The 18,283-nt window shown below is 36.4% G+C and overlaps 2 protein-coding genes across 2 annotated transcripts in view; both read left to right on the plus strand.

The window, feature by feature from the left end:
• The window catches only part of LOC119430652 (discs large homolog 1-like protein), a 381,852-nt gene that overhangs the window by 213,763 nt on the left and 149,806 nt on the right, over positions 1 to 18,283 (plus strand). The gene's annotated exons all lie outside the window — the stretch shown is intronic.
• The window catches only part of lrrc7 (leucine rich repeat containing 7), a 45,101-nt gene that overhangs the window by 4,360 nt on the left and 22,458 nt on the right, over positions 1 to 18,283 (plus strand). Inside the window, exons 2-20 of the mRNA XM_037674400.1 lie at positions 703 to 820; positions 911 to 989; positions 2,571 to 2,660; positions 3,428 to 3,484; positions 3,979 to 4,042; positions 5,958 to 6,032; positions 6,153 to 6,297; positions 7,803 to 7,875; positions 8,139 to 8,156; positions 11,084 to 11,213; positions 11,977 to 12,092; positions 12,351 to 12,420; positions 13,430 to 13,529; positions 13,751 to 13,875; positions 13,989 to 14,225; positions 14,583 to 14,705; positions 15,446 to 15,557; positions 16,888 to 17,101; positions 17,153 to 17,174. Coding sequence (XP_037530328.1) covers positions 703 to 820; positions 911 to 989; positions 2,571 to 2,660; positions 3,428 to 3,484; positions 3,979 to 4,042; positions 5,958 to 6,032; positions 6,153 to 6,297; positions 7,803 to 7,875; positions 8,139 to 8,156; positions 11,084 to 11,213; positions 11,977 to 12,092; positions 12,351 to 12,420; positions 13,430 to 13,529; positions 13,751 to 13,875; positions 13,989 to 14,225; positions 14,583 to 14,705; positions 15,446 to 15,557; positions 16,888 to 17,101; positions 17,153 to 17,174 — 1,968 coding nt within the window. The remainder of the gene's footprint in view (positions 1 to 702; positions 821 to 910; positions 990 to 2,570; positions 2,661 to 3,427; positions 3,485 to 3,978; positions 4,043 to 5,957; positions 6,033 to 6,152; positions 6,298 to 7,802; positions 7,876 to 8,138; positions 8,157 to 11,083; positions 11,214 to 11,976; positions 12,093 to 12,350; positions 12,421 to 13,429; positions 13,530 to 13,750; positions 13,876 to 13,988; positions 14,226 to 14,582; positions 14,706 to 15,445; positions 15,558 to 16,887; positions 17,102 to 17,152; positions 17,175 to 18,283) is intronic.

An 18,283-nucleotide genomic window follows, 5' to 3' on the forward strand; every position in this document is an offset into this window, starting at 1 on the left:
ATATTCCACACATGTTAAAGCTGCTTGGCTTTTAAAGGGCTGGATACATTATAGAAATTAATTTGATGATTTTTATTTGTGTGTGTGTGTGTGTGTGTGTAAAGAATAGTAATGTCATTTTTTTTATTTTTTTTATTTATTTATTCTGTTTTTGTCATTTTGAAAAGTTCCTAAAGTTTTGCTCTTGACCTAACAAAGTTATTTTATGTCCTTTTTGAGCATCTTTTGTTTGATTTAAATTTTTAATTTCCTTTTGTCCTTACTATTTTAGTTTTGACCTTAGCAGTTGTTAATTGTGTTTAACATCTGTGGTGGAACAAAGATAACAATTTTATCACAGTGGATTTTAAAACTGCAATTTTCTTGTAGCCATTCATTTAGGTTAAATAGACTTTGCTTGGTACTTATATACTTTGCTATTTATTAAATGTTTATGTATGTGGATGCTCCATTCAGGACACATTTGTCTTAAAGTGTTATGTCCTTCAGGACCACTTTATGCAGAAAATTAAATCTGCATTATTCATGAAAAAATGCAGCTAAATGAAGCAGCTTTTCATGCTTACAGCAAACTATGCTCTGTGGTGTTGTATTATAGCTTTCTACTGTAGTTACTACCTTCCTGTAGTTAAGGTCTGGGTAGTATTTCTAAAAGTGGAGGTAATATTTCTTTGTTGTTTGTGTCTTTTTATTTTTCTGTAGCAACTGTTTAACTGCCAGGCCCTGAAGAAACTCAGCATGCCCGATAACGACCTGTCCAACCTTCCCACCACCATCGCCAGCCTGGTTAACCTCAAAGAGCTAGACATCAGTAAAAATGGTAAACACTTCTAAGATGCTGTCTAAATTTTAGCAGCAGTGACATTTGTTTGTTCTCACCACATGTCTTTGGACTGACTGTCTCCAACAGGAATTCAGGAGTTTCCAGACAATATAAAATGCTGTAAAGGTCTGTCTGTGGTAGAAGCCAGTGTAAACCCCATCACCAAGTAAGACTCTGACACACATGATCACAGCTAACTAAACCCGGATTGAGATTTCACCTTGTTTTGAATGTGGCAGAACATTTTTCAACAACTGTTTGGACTTGAACTTGCTTCAAGAGCTTAGTGGATTGTTCTAGAGATGTAAACTGAGTTTTCTCTGTTAGAACCCAAAATATCATTATTTGCCTTTTTAAAATCTTTCTGCATTATTTATTTAAATCTATATATATATTTGTGTAAAACAAAAAAAGGAAAAAAAAAACATATATATATATATATATATATATATATATATCTTAGGGCTGGACAATAATTCGATATCGATATATGACACAATATACTTTTATTCAATAAAGGTGATATGAGTTTTAAGCACATTTTCAATATTTCGATATGATTACAGCGTTTCACTGACGCATTTTTTTTTCTGTTTGGGTTGAAGCGGCCGCTTCAGTTTTAGCCCAGGCAGAAAAAGGTATGACACAACTACGTAAGTGCGTGGTGACGTAGATGTTACGCAGAGCTTGAATCCAGAAGGCGTTAGCGGCAGGCTAGGCTTATTTCCAATGTGCGTTAAGATTTTGCTTCAAAATCGATGCCCATGACCATCAGAATGTGACTGAACAAGCTTTCATATGAGAAAAGAAAGCAGATGACATAATTGATAAGAGAGGAAAGACTAATTTGGCGGTGTGGAAGTGGTTCGGCTATCTAAGATCCGATAAACTTCAGGTTTCAGTCAGTGTGCTGCAAAATGTGCCGCAGTCGTTCCATCAACTAGCGGTGGGAACACATGTAATTTGTTTCACCATCTGAAGAGTTTCCACTCTAGAATAAGCGCTGAGAGAAAGAAGATGAAGAACAATAAAAGTTTGAGCCAACGTGTCCCTGAAACAACACCCCCAGCTGTATGAAAAGAGAAACACATGCAGCAAACTGCTTAGGTTATGTTGTTGTTTAAAGTTAAAACTATTATTATTGACAAAAGTTGAGAGTTTTATGTTCATTTAATGGTGATTTCAATTTTTTTTAAAGCTAAATACAAATAAAAGGTGAATTAATTTATTTGTACAGTTTTTCTGAGGCTTTTATATTGTTTATATCGATATCGGAATTATATCGTTATCGACCAAAATTAAGAAATGTATCGTGACATATTGGACATATCTTCCAGCCCTAATATATAATTTTAACTGTTAGCTCCCTGCAAATACAGAAGATGTTGCACACCTAAAGCCAAGAATTGTGCACATAATCCTGTCCCATCAACTCAGTGATGGGCACATTTTTGAAGCCCTGCATATTTATAGCAAGTCCAGTTGTTGCATTTTTAGGCAGCAGGTGTGCATTTGCAATTGCTGTTTTCCTCTTTGTAAGTGTATGGCAGACAAAAATACATCTGGTGCCGGGTTGTTTATATGCAGCAGATGAGTCATCTGCAGGCCAACATCATTCCTGCAGTGGGTTTTATGGGAAATATGTCCATGTTTTATTTCACCAAAGTTGCTAAAAAAAAAAAAAAAATGCTCTATTAGTTTTTTTTTTTCCTTTTTTGTATAATTTCTGTTCCTGAATATCTTTCAGACTCCCAGATGGTTTTACACAACTCCTAAATCTGACCCAGCTCTTCTTAAATGATGCCTTCCTGGAGTATCTGCCTGCTAATTTTGGCAGGTGAAATGATGCATGCGCTTTGTGATGTTACAGTGGTGATGATTAAATATTTAGTTCGAGTTTGGTTAATGGGATCATGAACAGGCCTTTACAGTGTGTGTGTGTCTAAATGTTGTTTTGACAGTGAAAACTTTTTTTTAAATTGTATCATGTCTGTGAGGCTGAAACATTTAATACTCTAGTTTTCAGACTATAAGACGCAATATCAATGAACAGGTCTGTTTTCATACATAAGGTGCACTGGATTATAATGCGAATTAAGCAAAATAAGTTCATTTAGACAGAATTATAAGCACCGTACACCACATAAAATCAGTTCGAGGTTAGTAAGCACAACCAGAATTAACACATAAGGTGCACCGACTTATGCGGTTCACTGTTGATTTTTGAGAAAATTCAAGTATTTTAAGTGCGCCTTATAGTCTGAAAAAGACGGTACATGTTTATTTTTGGAGTAGGGATTAAATAAATTAAATAGCATTGTTCATTTAATTGTTATTTTATCAATACATATGGTACGGGACAGTTATAAAAGCCCAAAGAGACAGAAATCTTCTAAACTAAAGCATCTCCATCTTAGTTTACTTAGATTTGAGATTTTCATTCAAATAAGTTACTATGACAATGATTTGAAAGTTAAACAATATTGTTAAAAACAAAAAGAGCTTTTTTTATTTTATTTTTTTTCCTGCTGATGCCTGTTGCGGCTGACAAAGTACAAATAATAAGGAATTAACTTTAGGCTTATGTACCTTCTGTTTTATCAGACTCTCCAAACTACGAATTCTGGAGCTGAGAGAGAACCACCTGAAAACAATGCCAAAGTAAGGCAACTCACCATATGTGTGTGTGTGTGTGTGTGTGTGGTGTCCAAATTAAACTTGTGTTCATCCAGACAGGTTTTCTTGAAGGTGTACAAGTGCACTATTATAATATTAAGTATATTTCACTGTCTTAAAAAGAAATGCAGCAGATGTTCACTATGACCTCTGGGAAGTTTTACATTTTAAATTTATCCAGCAGTGATCGTTTCTTAAGTTAAAAAGTATTTTATTTATTGTTTTAATGCCTTAAAATGCAATTAGTAAAGATACCAGTACAGTATGCAATGAACATAGTCAGAAAATGGTTTAATTTGGCTTGTTTGGATTTTGTTGTTGTTTTCTTTGGGACTTTGGTGAAGACATCAGTGACAAATTGTTCAACTCTATCAAAGTTGAATTACTCACAGTACGCTCTATAAGGATTGTATTTGGTGTGTAGTTTTGAGCTGCTGCATTAAAAAAGTGTGTTTTTAAGTGTGAAATCTCTCCCCTAGGTCCATCCACAGACTAACACAGCTGGAGAGGTTGGATCTGGGTAGCAATGAATTCTCAGAACTGGTGAGGTTGATACCAATGTGTTTTTCAAGTTGTGTGATTGCTTATTTTAAAAGTATAAGTACCACATGTTCTGCCGTAAACGTCGCTTCGCCCTGTAAGTCGCATAAGTCCAAATATGTCTAATAAAGTTTAAAAATTCCATAAATATGTTGTTTCGCCATATACGTCGCATCTATTATGCATCACTGCTGACACGTGGTGTTTGTTTCGCGTCACAACTGACAACTTGGAAATGTGGGTTGAACTCGGAAATGTGTTGTGCCAAAAATCTATGGGCTGTCAAATAGAGGCCGCGGGAGCGTGCACAGGAGGACTTTAACAAGAATTTAACAAGCTTAACACAAAAACAATTGTTTGTTTGCTTGAAATCATAGTAAAGGTGTGTCTCAGTTGAACTTTTGCTTAATAAATGCACTTCTTTGACGGTCAAATCAGCTGTATTTCAAAACTCGATTTGCGGAAGGGGGCACGCGCAGATGGACAAGCCTCTGTGCATTTCTTTGAAATTTAACAAGATAAGCACCTAAAACCATTTATTTGTTTGCTTTAAATTATAGTAAATGTTGTCTCAGTCTAACTTTTGCTTAATAATGCACTTTGACAATTAAATCAGCTGCATTGTCAAAAGCCGTTACGCGGAAACATGAACGTGCAGAGGGCGACTTGCTGTGCATTTATTCTAAATTTAACAAGATAACCACCTAAAGCAATTATTTGGTAGCTCGACTTTATAGTAAAGGTGTGTCTCAGTTGAACTTTTACTTAATAAATGCACTTTGACAGTCAAATCTTCTGCATTTTGCTGTGGCGGTGCAGTGAAATGAAGCTGATTCGGTTGTTCCAGGCAGACTACAGTGGCTGTGGCAAGCCGATTATGTCATTAAATTCAAAGCAGTCTGCTCCTCAGATATATAGTGTTAACCTATTATTTTTATGTTTGAATGTTTCTGGTCAGTGCCCTGAGATGACTTCTGTTGTGACTTGGCGCTATATAAATAAACTGAATTTAATTTAATTTAATAGCCACTTTTACTTATTACATGATGCAACGGCATGCCTTACTACACTGCGGCCACCTAGTGGCTGAAAATGGTAGTATTTAATATTTTCAGTCAGAATGAATGAAAATGGTCATATCTCAGACATAAATTGGTTTATAAATATGGGGAAAAAAATCCATAAATACGTTGCGTTGGCCTGTAAGACGCAGGGCATGCAAATTATGCAAAAACCCGTGAATTATACAGCAAAAAATACAGTATGTAGTTGGGTGCAGAAGTTTATAAAACACTCGCTAATGCATTGAAATTATGTTGTATACATTTTGTTATACCAATAAAACATACTCTTTTTACTTTTTAGTAACAAATGTGATAGTATTTTGAAGTTGTAGTGCTGAAGAATACCTGCAGAAGGGGCAGATGGAGAACCCCATCACCGTGCTCTGCATGGCAGCGTGATCACTGTTGGAAAAGGTTTTAGGTCACTGAAAATGACCTTTGTGACCACAAAGAAGAATAATTTGTTTTTTACTAATTAAAATGTATTAAATTAAATAATGGTGAATAAAAGAAAAAAAAATAGGCAACATTCATCAGCTCACATAGCAGGGAGCAATGTCATTTAAAGGCCAAATGCAAAAAAAAAGTAGTTTGTGGTTTGAATATAAATAAATAAATAATAAAACAGGTGTGGCTCAAATGGAAACTGAACAGGATGCAGATCGGAGCAGAAAAGAGTGGTCTGGAGACTCAAATGATGTGATACCAATGTCATGGAGGAGGTTAATGGTTGAAAGGAACCATTAAGGGTTTTAGCTTGTACGTATTTCATGGAAAGCTTTATAACTGCAGATTAAATAAAATATGTTGTATGAAGTTGTATTTGTAACATGCTTTTTGTTTTTGCATGCCAGCCAGAGGTGTTGGAACAGTTGCACAGCCTGAAGGAGCTGTGGCTGGACAACAACTCTCTACAGTCCATACCTGGGGTAAGAAGACGATCAGCTACAGGAAAAACTCTAATTACAGTTTAATAATAACAAATAATCTTTTATCTTTTCTCTGTCTTCATGATGTTTTCTGACTTCCTTACTGCTTTTCTCCCACAGTCTTTAGGGAAGCTTCGTCAGTTGCGGTACTTAGACTTAGCAAAGAATCGGATTGAGTCGCTGGATAGTGATGTTTCAGGCTGTGAGGCCTTAGAAGACCTGTTGATGTCCTCCAACATGCTGCAGCACCTCCCGGACTCTATAGGTACACAATCGTGCACCACAGAAACACACCGTCGCACCGTCAAGTTGAGTTGTTGCACTCTGACTGTCACTTCTACTTCTGCAACAGGGCAGTTTTTCAGAGGCTCTCAATAAGTTCATTTCACCTATAAGGTAGAAACAAGAAATCTAACCTGATTAGCCTGATTCTATCCCAAAATTATACTAGACTTTTTATTTTTATTTTTTTAAGCTTACAGAACGTTTCAGATTCTGGCTGCTGCTAAGTACCTAAAGGTGATTTTGATCTCATCTAACTCTGCCAAATTACAGTTAGGCATTTTTTGTATACTTTAATACCAGAAGTGATGAAGCTGTACAGAACACTTTTAATGCAGCAAGAAGCTTTTTTTTTTTTCTAAAGTAAAATTGAAAAAATAATTTAATGACAACTGAGGCCCATTTTAGCCGGTTTGTCATATCAACAATAACAATAATAAAAATTATGCTTTGGTGGGTTTTATGTGTGAATTAGCATTTTCTAAATGAAACATTTGCATGTTTGTGTTTTCAATTCATTTCAATTCAGTTTATTTATATAGCACCAAGTCACAACATAAATCATCTCAGGGCACTGAATAGAAACATTCATATACATAAAAAGCAAGTTAATACCAACATTCATATACATAAAAAGCAAGTTAATAACATTATTTATCTGAGGAGCAGACTGCTTTTAGTCTAACTCCATCGCAGATTCTCATCCTGAGCAAGCATGAAGGCAACAGTGGAAAGGAAAAACTCCCTCATGAGGAAGAAACCTTTAGCAGGACCAGGCTCAGAACAAGCGACCATCTGCTTCGACCGGCTGGGTTTGAGAGGAACAGGAAGGAGGAACGGATATACAATGACAAATAGAAATAATTTCGAATTAAAAGTATTAATTTGTAACAATTCATTTTAAGAAATTGTGTCAATTTGTCCTCCAGTAGTCTAAGTCTATGGCAGCATAACAAGCCAACCCTAACTATAGGAATTATCAAAAAGGAAAGTCTTAAGTCCAGTCTTAAAACTGCACAATGTGTCAGCCTCACAGAAAAGAAACTGGAAGTTGGTTCCACAGGAGAGGAGACTGATAACTGAAAGATCTTCCTCCCATTCTGTTTTTGGAAACTCTAGGAACCACAAGTAAGCCTGCAGTCTGAGAGCGAAGTGCTCTGTTAGGAAAATGTAGAACAATAAGATCTCTAATATAAGATGGAGCTAGGTTGTTGAGGGCTTTATAGGTTAGAAGTAAGATTCTGAGTTAAATTCTGGACTTGACAGGGAGCTAAAGGAGAGAAGCTAAAACTGGAGAGATATGATCTCGCCCACTAACTCCAGTTAAGACTCTGGCAGCAGCATTTTGGACTAACTGGAGACTTTTTAAAGAAGTATTTGGACATCCAAATAACAAACCATTGCAATAGTCCAGTCTAGACGTGACAAATGCATGAACCAGTTTTTCAGCATCATTTTTAGATGTTTCTTATTTTTCATGTGATACAGGAATGTTGAAGAAGCTGACCACTCTGAAGGTAGACGACAACCAGCTGACCTCACTGCCTCACACCATTGGGAGGTAAAAACACTGACATCCACCGCTCCCCCCCTCACACACACATACACACACACAAAAATAAAAAATACTAACCTGAAGCCATATTCAGGTAATATTCATTGAATTTTTATTTTATTTTATTTAAACAAACATTTTTATCAGTTCATTTTGGGTTGTTGTTGGGTTGTTTATCTTGTTAATTACTGTTAGCTGCTGTGTTGTTCTGGTGGCTGATGACTGGGGGGGTTCTGTGTGTTGTATTTGCTGCGTTGCCGTGGGGTTAGTCCGAAGCCAAAGCAAGGGTGAGTAAAATGAGCCTCCTGGATCCGAGGGCTTGTTCTGAGACTGACAGACATTCAGCTGCGTTTCAGATGCACAAAACAAAAGCTTGCTGCCACATGCTGACAATGTGGAAAACAGTTCATGTCCAGAAAAAGGCATGCAAACATCAAAATGTTTTCTTTTTTTCGTACTGTTTGATAATGAGGTTTCAAAAAAATCTGTTTGCTTCACCAAAACTCAGTGTAGTATTTGCAAAATGATGATGGCCTTGTAAAATAAATGCAACATTCTAAACGTGTCATATTGTGTCAGTCACTGTGACAAATAAAAACAATCTACATCCAGACTTCTATTACATTTTTATCTTCATTGCATCCATTTATAACAACTTATAACAACGCTAAGAAACATTTCAGCAAGATTTGTATCTGAATGCATTGAAAGCCGTTTGTCTTCCTGAACAAGTTCTGGGTTTTAGCCTTGATAAGTACTGCAGTAGAATCATTATTCCTCTTCAAAGGTCCTATTCTTTCCTGTGCAGTGTTAATGTGTTTCTCTGTCATGATATGAACCCCTCACATCGCTTATGGTTCCAACATTTGACAAGACTATACATCTATATAGGAACCTTGTTTTTATCTGAATATACAGTAGTCCCTCGCTACTAAGCGGTTCGTTTATCGCAGACTCGCTCTATCGCAGTTTTTCAAAATAAGATTGGACATGACACAATTGGCTGATTGATGGATGAGCCACACGATTGGCATGGAATTTTTATTTAAAATAAAATGTTTTAAATTATTTAGCACCTGCTGCACATTTGTGCAGCCCATACTGCAGGATAAACTTCCTGCTGCAGCTGATCAGCTGTTCTCCATGCAGAGCTGAGAAGTGGGCGTGGCCAAGAGCACTTGCATGTGGCAAAGAGCAGGAGTCAGGGAGCTGAAATCATGACAGTCTGTGCTCTTTTAGAGGGTTTAGAGTTTAGAAACATTGATTAGAATCTTATAAGAGTGTAGGAAGAGTTTAAAACGCCTTTATATATATATATATATATATATATATATATATATATATATATATATATACTATACAGTATGTAACGATAAACAAGGGACTACTGTAATGTGCAAATTTTAAATTTGGACTTGTATTACATCACACTGCACATGTATTTATTCATGCTTTAAATGTCAGTTTATATAATAATAATAATAATAATTTTATTTGAAAAGTGCCTTTCAGGACACCCATCGACAATTTACAGTGTGACATTGTGTGACGCTATCTGTTTATATTTTATCCTTTAAAAACTGCACCATGATAGCTTAAACTCTGCCACCTTTTATCTAGATAAGTTTTCCAGATATAAAATGATATCTTTATCTATCATCTATCTATCATTTAGAAACAAAACAAATACAGCAAACCACAATATGAGGCCTCATGGGTCATTCTGACCCTCGGGCAGCAGGAGGGTTAAATGTAAGCAGGTAACAACCAACAAGACTAACATGAGATATTATATTAATTATTTTTATGTAGTATCTCAATGAGCTGCGTCTTTTTTTTTCCTTTTAAAATAATCACAGTTATTGCTGGTGTCTTAAACCCATTTGAGCTCTTCTTGACTTTACCCTAAGTGCCTTCAGCATGTCACAAGAGATGTATTTTGACACCTGCATAGGAGCTCTCTTCTGACAGGAAACATGTCCAGGTCTAAAACTCCCACTGACAATAAATAGTAATTATTAAATATTCATTTCAAAAGTGTACTCCACTGGATTAAATCATAATAGTGGGTTCAAAACAAGCTATAGTGCGTATGATGTTGGCTAGGCATGCAGTGAAATAAGGTCACTGGCCAAGTATGCAGTTGTGCAAGCAGTGCACACAAACACAAGCAATCCAGTTAAAAAGTTGATTGTGCAAAACTTTGTTACAAAAGGTTCCTTTTTTCACAACATCTAGTCAAGTTTGAGTCTCCAACCAGTTTCCAACAGTTGTAGACCAGTGAGATACGGCCTTTATGTGTATCTGTATGTTTAGTGGTAAGTTTAATTAGGAATGCAAGAATGTAAAAAAATAAATAAATAGAATGAAAATATATTGCACCTTGATCTTTAATATAAAGCTGTCCACTTGTTACCTTCCCTCTCCTTTGCCCTCCTTTCTGACAATATGGTGGCCCATATGAGCTGGTCTGTTGGGAATAATAACAGCAGACTGTGTTAACAAGGACAGTACATGAATGTAAAATTATTGTCTCATTAGCATTAGCCTGATGTCAGGCCATCGAAGGCAGCCAAAGGGCAGCCATGTGTCTTGCAGTGGGCTTGCAGTAGATGCCAGAGTATAGAGTATTTTGAAAAATCCAATAATTGAAAAGGGAGTGTGGGGAAAATCAATTAAGACCAAACTAATGACAACATTCTCTGGATTGGCTGATTCAGTCATTGACTTAAATGTCCTTCATTGTGAAAAACATTTGTTTGCAACATGCTCTGCTGAAAAAAACAATTGGAAAAAATTCTGAACAACTTTCATTTTTTGATCTACATAAATATATAAACTTACCAGCATTTATGTTTCTCCTTGACACTCACATCAGCCTGCAGACCCAGACAGGAATATGGGTGAAAGACAAGCTGCAGACTTTTCCTTGTTTGTTAGAGGTTTTTTTATTATTATTATTATTGGATAAATTTTGTGTTTGCTAGGAACTTTATTTCAGTTGTAGATGCACATTTGCTTTATATTTACAGCATGTGGGTGATAATCTATTTTTATAAAAAAACTAAGTGCATAACGAAGCATGTAACTGAGGACTATAAAGCTCATTGATTCATTTTAGGGGTTGCTTATTTTGGTCTTGCATCAGACATGCAGTGACATTCTGAATGATTTCTCATCTTTCTTTGTCATTATCTGTCTTCCTTTCCTCCAGTCTTTCTCTGTTGGAGGAGCTGGACTGCAGCTGTAACGAGCTGGAGTCGTTGCCTCCTACCATCGGCTACCTGCACAGCCTGAGGACTTTTGCTGCAGATGAGAACTTCCTCATAGAGCTGCCACGTGAGGTGGGGAGATCTCATAAGCTCATTCATCACAAAAATGTACAGCTTTCATCTCTGCTCACCAGTAAAAAAAATAAAATAAATAATTAAACTGTGAGTTACCTTTAGTGTTTTTGCAAAAAGACGTTTGGAATGATTTACAAGAAATGACATTATTTAAGTGCATTTATGCACTCTTTTATTTGACAATCAATATTGTATATATATAAAATACATTTTTTGACTAAAGATATTATTTATTTGAATGTATATTGCCTACCTTTCATGCAAGTGTTTGAAAGTAAGAACATCTTTTATTTAGAAATGATAGAGTTGCTTTATATTCCATCAAACATTAAAATAACATTAGGCTCAAACTGGGAATAATCTAAAAGTTAGATGTAGACGTCAACCAAGTTGCTAAAACTTTCATTATCTGTTCAGGGTTTTTTTTAGGTATTTTCTAATAACAGACAGAGCTAATAGTCATTAATGAAGTTTAAACAGATTTTGCCTGATCCGTTAGCTTTCAGAGTATAAGTTAGGGATCCGTCTTAGCTAATAACATGAAATTTGAGCCCACTATCTGTAAGACTTACAGAGTTTTAGCTCACATGCAGACATGAGCAAAAACAATGAATAGAAAAAGTAACACTTCTGAACCAGATAATAAAATGTATCAGCAGGACCCAACTTAACAGGAGTAATACTAGTGGAGAATCTCGTTTAGGAGTTAGCACTTTTGTAATGTGATCTGATGGCTTGTGTGTGTGTGTATGCGTTTTAGATTGGTAATTGCAAGAACGTGACGGTGATGTCGCTTCGGTCCAACAAATTGGAGTTTCTTCCTGATGAGATCGGACAGATGACCAAGCTGCGCGTCCTCAACCTCAGCGACAACAGGTACGGGCACACAATAGCATGCAGCGATGGAAGCCGAACTGTGACTCAGGCGTGACGATGCGTTCACACGCAGGCGACACTTTTCAATGGCCGTTTTGGTTCTTTGTGATCTCACGGCCTGCGGTTACCATGGGAATCAGTGAGTGTGTTGCCATGGTTACATGCTCTGTAGGCTGTACAGTGCGTGGGCAAGAGAAACATCTCTCTTTTCTTTCCGTCCCCTCCTGCCTTCCTACTGTCTCCGTCTCTCTTTCGCAGGTTAAAAAATCTTCCGTTTAGCTTCACCAAGCTGAAAGATCTGGCAGCGCTGTGGCTTTCTGACAATCAGGTATCTTTTTCCTCCTACACCCGCCAACAGACTACCTGTCATCCAATATTCCTCAAAAACACCTGCCAATGACATAAAACTCAAAATACTGGGCATAAGCATATATATACATATATGTGAGCATAACAAAATTATATTTTAATGTGGTAAAGCACTGTGAATTGCATTTAAGTTTGATTTATATGTCATTAGCGTGTCATACATGCTTTAGCTCAACATACAAATGAAAGATTCAAGTCAAACTCAAAAGAAAATGTTGATTTGTGATTCAAACTTAGCCTAAATTTAAAAATCATTCTTCCTGTCAACTTCCTGTCTTCTTTGTAAACCTTTTTTCATATTTTCTTTTAGGATCGGTGAGTTAAGATTAGGAATTACAGTAGGAGTAAACCTGCCATCAGAAAACATTCCTGCAAGAATAACATACCACTTTTTTTCATAAAGCACTTAAAACAGCAACAAGGCCAACCAAAGGGCTGTACAGCAAAAACAAACAAGCAAAAAACACAGCATAAAATACTTTGTACATAGATCGACAGAGATAAATATAAGAAACTAAATGACTAAAATTATAAAATACAGAGAAGTTAAAATTAACTCATACAGGGTCAAAAGCCAGGGAATAAAAGTGAGTTTTTAAACGAGACTTAAAAACTGTCAGCGAGGGAGCCTACCTGACATGCAGTGAGTGGTAAGTCATTCCACAGTTTTGGACCTGCAACAGAGAAGGCCCTGTCACCTCTGAGCTTAAGATGAGTGCCTGGAAGCAATAAAAGCATCTGATCTGCTGAACTCAGAGAGTGCTGTGACACATATGGCTGCAGCAGATCATCAAGATGAGATGGGGCAGAACTATTAAGAGATTTAAAAACACAGAAAATGATTTTTAAATTATTTCAGAAATGAACTGGAAGCCAGTGAAGGGAAGCAAAAACTGGAGAAACGTTTGTTTTGCCTGTAAGTTTTAGTCTGTAAGATTGAAAGAGAAAACGTGGTTTTGTGTTTGCAGTCCAAGGCTCTGATCCCACTGCAGACAGAAGCCCATCCAGAAACCAAACAGAAGGTTTTGACCAACTACATGTTTCCTCAACAGCCGCGACATGATGAGGGTACATACTGTGTGTGTTTGTGTGTGTGTGTGAGGGGGTGTCATTTAGTTTATAAATATTGTTTTACCTAAATATTTTGCCAAATGTGTTGGCTTTATCTTCAGTAATGGCATTTATTGTAGAAAACAATGACACGACACGGGCTGGTAGATGGGTTTTACTGACAGACCTAAGTAGTTGTAGTAATCCTTGATGACTAAGGTGTGTTTGTATGTGTACAGATTACCAGTCAGATAGTGACAGCTTTAATCCGACTCTGTGGGAGGAGCAGAGACAGCAGAGGATGACTGTGGCCTTTGACTTTGAGGACAAGAAAGACGATGAAGACAACTCTGGGAAAGTAAAGGTCAGCTCTGCGTCTTTCTCAATTATTGTCTTTTTCTTTTCCTACTCATCAACTAAATGAAGTGCAAAACAAGGGGACAGGGTCTCACAGCATTCTAATCTCTGATTTTGTAGGTGGAGATTAACTTGAAGCGCTACCCAACCCCTTACCCCGAGGACCTTAAGAACATGGTCAAGTCGGTACAAAGCCTTGTGGGTAAAAATGTACATCCGGGACACGCACACCAGCACCAGCACCAGCACCAGCACCAGCTGAGCACAGGCACTGCCACCTCAGCAGGAACCAACATGGAACATACACACCTCAGCAAAGAGCCGTATGAACCGCCGTGGCCCCTGCCTCCCAAAGAGGTAAAATAAAGCAAGAATACATAAAAACACACAGTATTCAGATGCAGTTTAAGAGCAGTCAGTTTAAAGTACAAATATTCTCACTTTTTCATGTCAGGATAATCCAACCAAGTTCTTGTACTGGTTATGAGGTTGGGTCAAGAAAATATAAAATATATTTAAACAAATCTGGGTCTCAGAAAAGTTTTAAAAAGTTCACAATGTTCATTCATCTACACACATGGTGATACTGGCTTGGATGTCTCTAATTATTGTTTAAATATGCAATACAAATAGATTCAATTGTCATATTTTATTTGGCTGATACAAAAAAAATCATCACTTGAATGAAAATTGATTTTTTTTTTTTTTTTATAGGTGACTGACAGAGAGATGCAGAACTTCTCCCAGTCTCAGCTGATGGATCAGGGACCGATGCATAACTCCGGCATCGACATTCCCAAGAGGAAGGACAAAGAAGATTTGACAGAGAGCTCAGAGGTTTGTCAAATAAAATGTGCACTCACACACAAACACAACACAAATACACACAAACAATAAACAGACACAGGAGTTACATTATGTTTTCTGCCTTCAGTAAGGAGTTTATACATTTTCATCCACTTTGATTATTACAGGATTTTCACAATCATGAGGTTAAAATGAGTGGCTGAAGAGAACTTTTAATGTTGTGTGTCTCTACACAGACTGACAAAGTTTTTGTGCTAAACAGTAAATAAGTCATTTATATATAAACGATGGATAAAAAAAAAAACATACTTAAGTTTATAGCCAGTTGACAATTCAGGATACCTACACAGTTTTATTAGAAACACCCACATGATAAAACCAAAACATGATAAAAAATTCAATTACACTTTCACTTTTTATCTGTTGCAAATAAGAAAACTATACTTGTAGCATTATAATAAGACAACAATAATGCCATCCATCCATCCAGTAGAACAGAAAAATGTAAAAACTCAAAAATATTAAACATATTAGGTGTGCTAAATATGTATAGCAGCTACGAAATAATTACCAAACAGTGTATTTATATGATAAATAATCATATTTTTGGGGTTTCTTTTCAAAACTTAACTGTAACGGTAATGCTTGGACAGGAAGTCGGACTAAAGCAGCACACAGGGATCCTGCTTCAAGTTTTTGTATTATTAAAATAAAGTTTGTCACTCACTTTACTTGCTGCTGTGCTGGTTTTAACCTTCTTCGTTCTCCAGGACTCAATGGGCGGCTCTCCTAACGACATCCGTATCTCTGACATGAGGCCCACATTAGTGGAGCCCCCAATGTACAAACCAAAGGTGGTACTGCTGGGGAAGGATAAAAAAGGTAAAGTACTATATTGTAACTACATAAGCGCATAGAGTCAACCACACATTTACATGTGATTCAATGAGTTTTGTAGATAGCTGTGGGGCCTGTTGTAATAGTGTCCTTTCATTGGTGGAGAAATTAATTTTAACACATGACAAAGTGATAGGATGAGAAAACGCCTGAATATCCATAGTAATTGTAAGTTCGCTCCTGGTTTTACCACCATGAAGGCTTCATTTTTATCTGAGGAAAACAAAGCTCTTTTTTTTTTTTTTACGCCAAATGAAATCTCTGTTTTAACTCTAAACACTTTAATTCCATCTTCTGAAAGATATGATTTATATCTTGTTCCCAGTGATGCGCTGTAGCATCAGAAAAGCTTTTTTTACATCTGCTTCTTCTTTAGGGAACAATCTGATACATTATGAAAGCATGAACAGCTTGTTCTTTATGGTGCCTTTCAATTCTTAATAGAAGTGTTGTTTTGATGCTACTGGTTTTTACAAAAAATAACTGAATAATCCCTCCAGCTTTATGATTTTGTACAACAGTTGGTTTTTATGCTATTTGTTTTATGGTATGGTTCAGGTTGTTTTTTTTTGTTTTTTTTATCATATGTAAAATCAACACAAAGTCAACAATGCAATAAAAGGCTTAGGACGAAAAGAACCGTCTCAACTTGCCAAAAAAACAAGAAATACCAGAGCATGCAGCAAAACTACTAAAACATACTAAAATTACTACTAAAAGACTAAAAACAAGGTGCCAAAGTTGAAAAAGAAATGCATCTATGGTATGGTTCAGTTAGCAGTGAGTTTCTTTCAACAGCATGGTTATTATGGGTATTATAAAACTGGGTGGGTGAAACTGGGTGCATCGTATTATGAAACTGGTAACAATAGTTTATAACTGAGCCTTGCAATGGACTGAAATTCAGTCAAACATCAATACATGGGATTTATTAGTTTTAATGTGGGTTACTTGTCGATTTACTGTAGTTACAGAAATTTTTGTTTATCTATAATGTTTTAAAATTTAATAATCATCATGATAGTTTATCATAATCGTTAATAAATTATGTAATTTGCATAAGGTTTTGAGGTATCATTCACAAAACATTTATCTGCTGATAAAAACTAAAAGTACTGAAAGGTGAAGTTTTGGTGTGAAGAGGCCTCATTGTTGCATTAGAGAAGATGTAACTAGTAGGTATGATTATTATTATTTTTTTTTTTACATCCATGGCAAAAGCTTGTCAGTAGTTGTACAAGACACTATCAGAACAACAAACATGACATTTTCCCTGAATGGAGATGCTCATCCTTCTGTGTCCGTCTCTGTCCAGAGTCAACAGATGACGAGGTAGATAAACTCCACTGTCTGAACCACAGCGGCTCTTCGGCCACATACTCAGACTACTCTCCCTCGCAAGGCTCTTCAGGCTCCTCCAATCCGTCCGCCAACACACACTCACACGCACATCCTCACGCACACCCACACAACCCTGCCTTGCCAGCTCCCAGCAAGGATCAGGCTCCTCAGACCCACTGGACCAACAGGTAGGTGCACCTTCTTTGTGTTTGTTTTTCTCACCAGTCATTTCTGCCAAGGGGGTGCCAGGGGGGCGCCAGGGTTTGCACTAGAGCTCCCCCTGGAAAAGTCATAGCACCCCCAAGAAAATATCAAATTATTTTCTTTTTCATCTAAGTTAATATTATTTAATATGTTGTTGTTGTGATATTTTCCTTGCAAAACACAACTAAATAAAAAATATATATGTATATTATATTGAGTTAAAAATAAAAAAATCCAATCTCACAACAGGAAACGAACCTCCGAATCGGAAGTGAAAATTCAAACGCCACTTTAGTTTTCTCCATCTTATCTCATCCTCTCCTCCCTGCATCTTTGTGTACATTCCTCTTTTCTCTGTTTGCTGAGCTGAGGTTTAAGAAACTCATTGAGATGCTGCAGATTTTTAGTTAGGGTGATATTTCTCATCTCTCTTCTCCTCAGATGCAAATGCATGCAGTCTGAGCTTCTCTGGTTGTTTAATAAGTCTTCCCCCGCTCTCCACAGACACATAAAAAGTAGTTAGAAGGATGGTCCTCTCGCTGAGGTTTTTACTCTGGTGGCCGTGCACTTATGATGGAGGTAGCCATATTTGGAACAGGAAAACGATGTTAAAATGATACCGAATAATGTTTTCAACTTGTTTTCTCCTTTAAATGTTGCTGTAATAAACAGCAAAAAAATAAATAAAGAAAGAATCTATGATTGCATATTATATTTATTACATTATAGCCTCAATCATCCCAATTAAATTTCATTAAAGTGTCACAGTGATCTATGACTGACAAATATTATTGTTCAATATCAACAGAGGAGGACAAATATACCCTCGATAAACAGTATGTTTGCTTCTCTCACTCTCCCTTGAACCTCTTTATGCTCTGAGGAGCTCCTGCAGTAGGAATCATCTTTTTGACATTTTCTGACATTATATTTGTTATTTTACATGTCCTAGGGTAGAGAATACATAACAGTCTGTGTACTTGATATGTTTCTTATAATTGATTTTGGGTACATCATTCAAAAACATGAAATTTGAAAACTACAAGTGACATTGAAATGCGTTTGACAGCATTTACGCTCTCAGACACATAATTTTTCAAACATGTTCATCTGGTCAAATGCTTTCATATTTCTATATATGTATAGATATATATATATTTTTTGTC

Source organism: Nematolebias whitei, chromosome 3, assembly GCF_014905685.2.
Source record: "Nematolebias whitei isolate Nwh7 chromosome 3, NemWhi1, whole genome shotgun sequence".
NCBI lineage: Eukaryota > Metazoa > Chordata > Actinopteri > Cyprinodontiformes > Rivulidae > Nematolebias > Nematolebias whitei.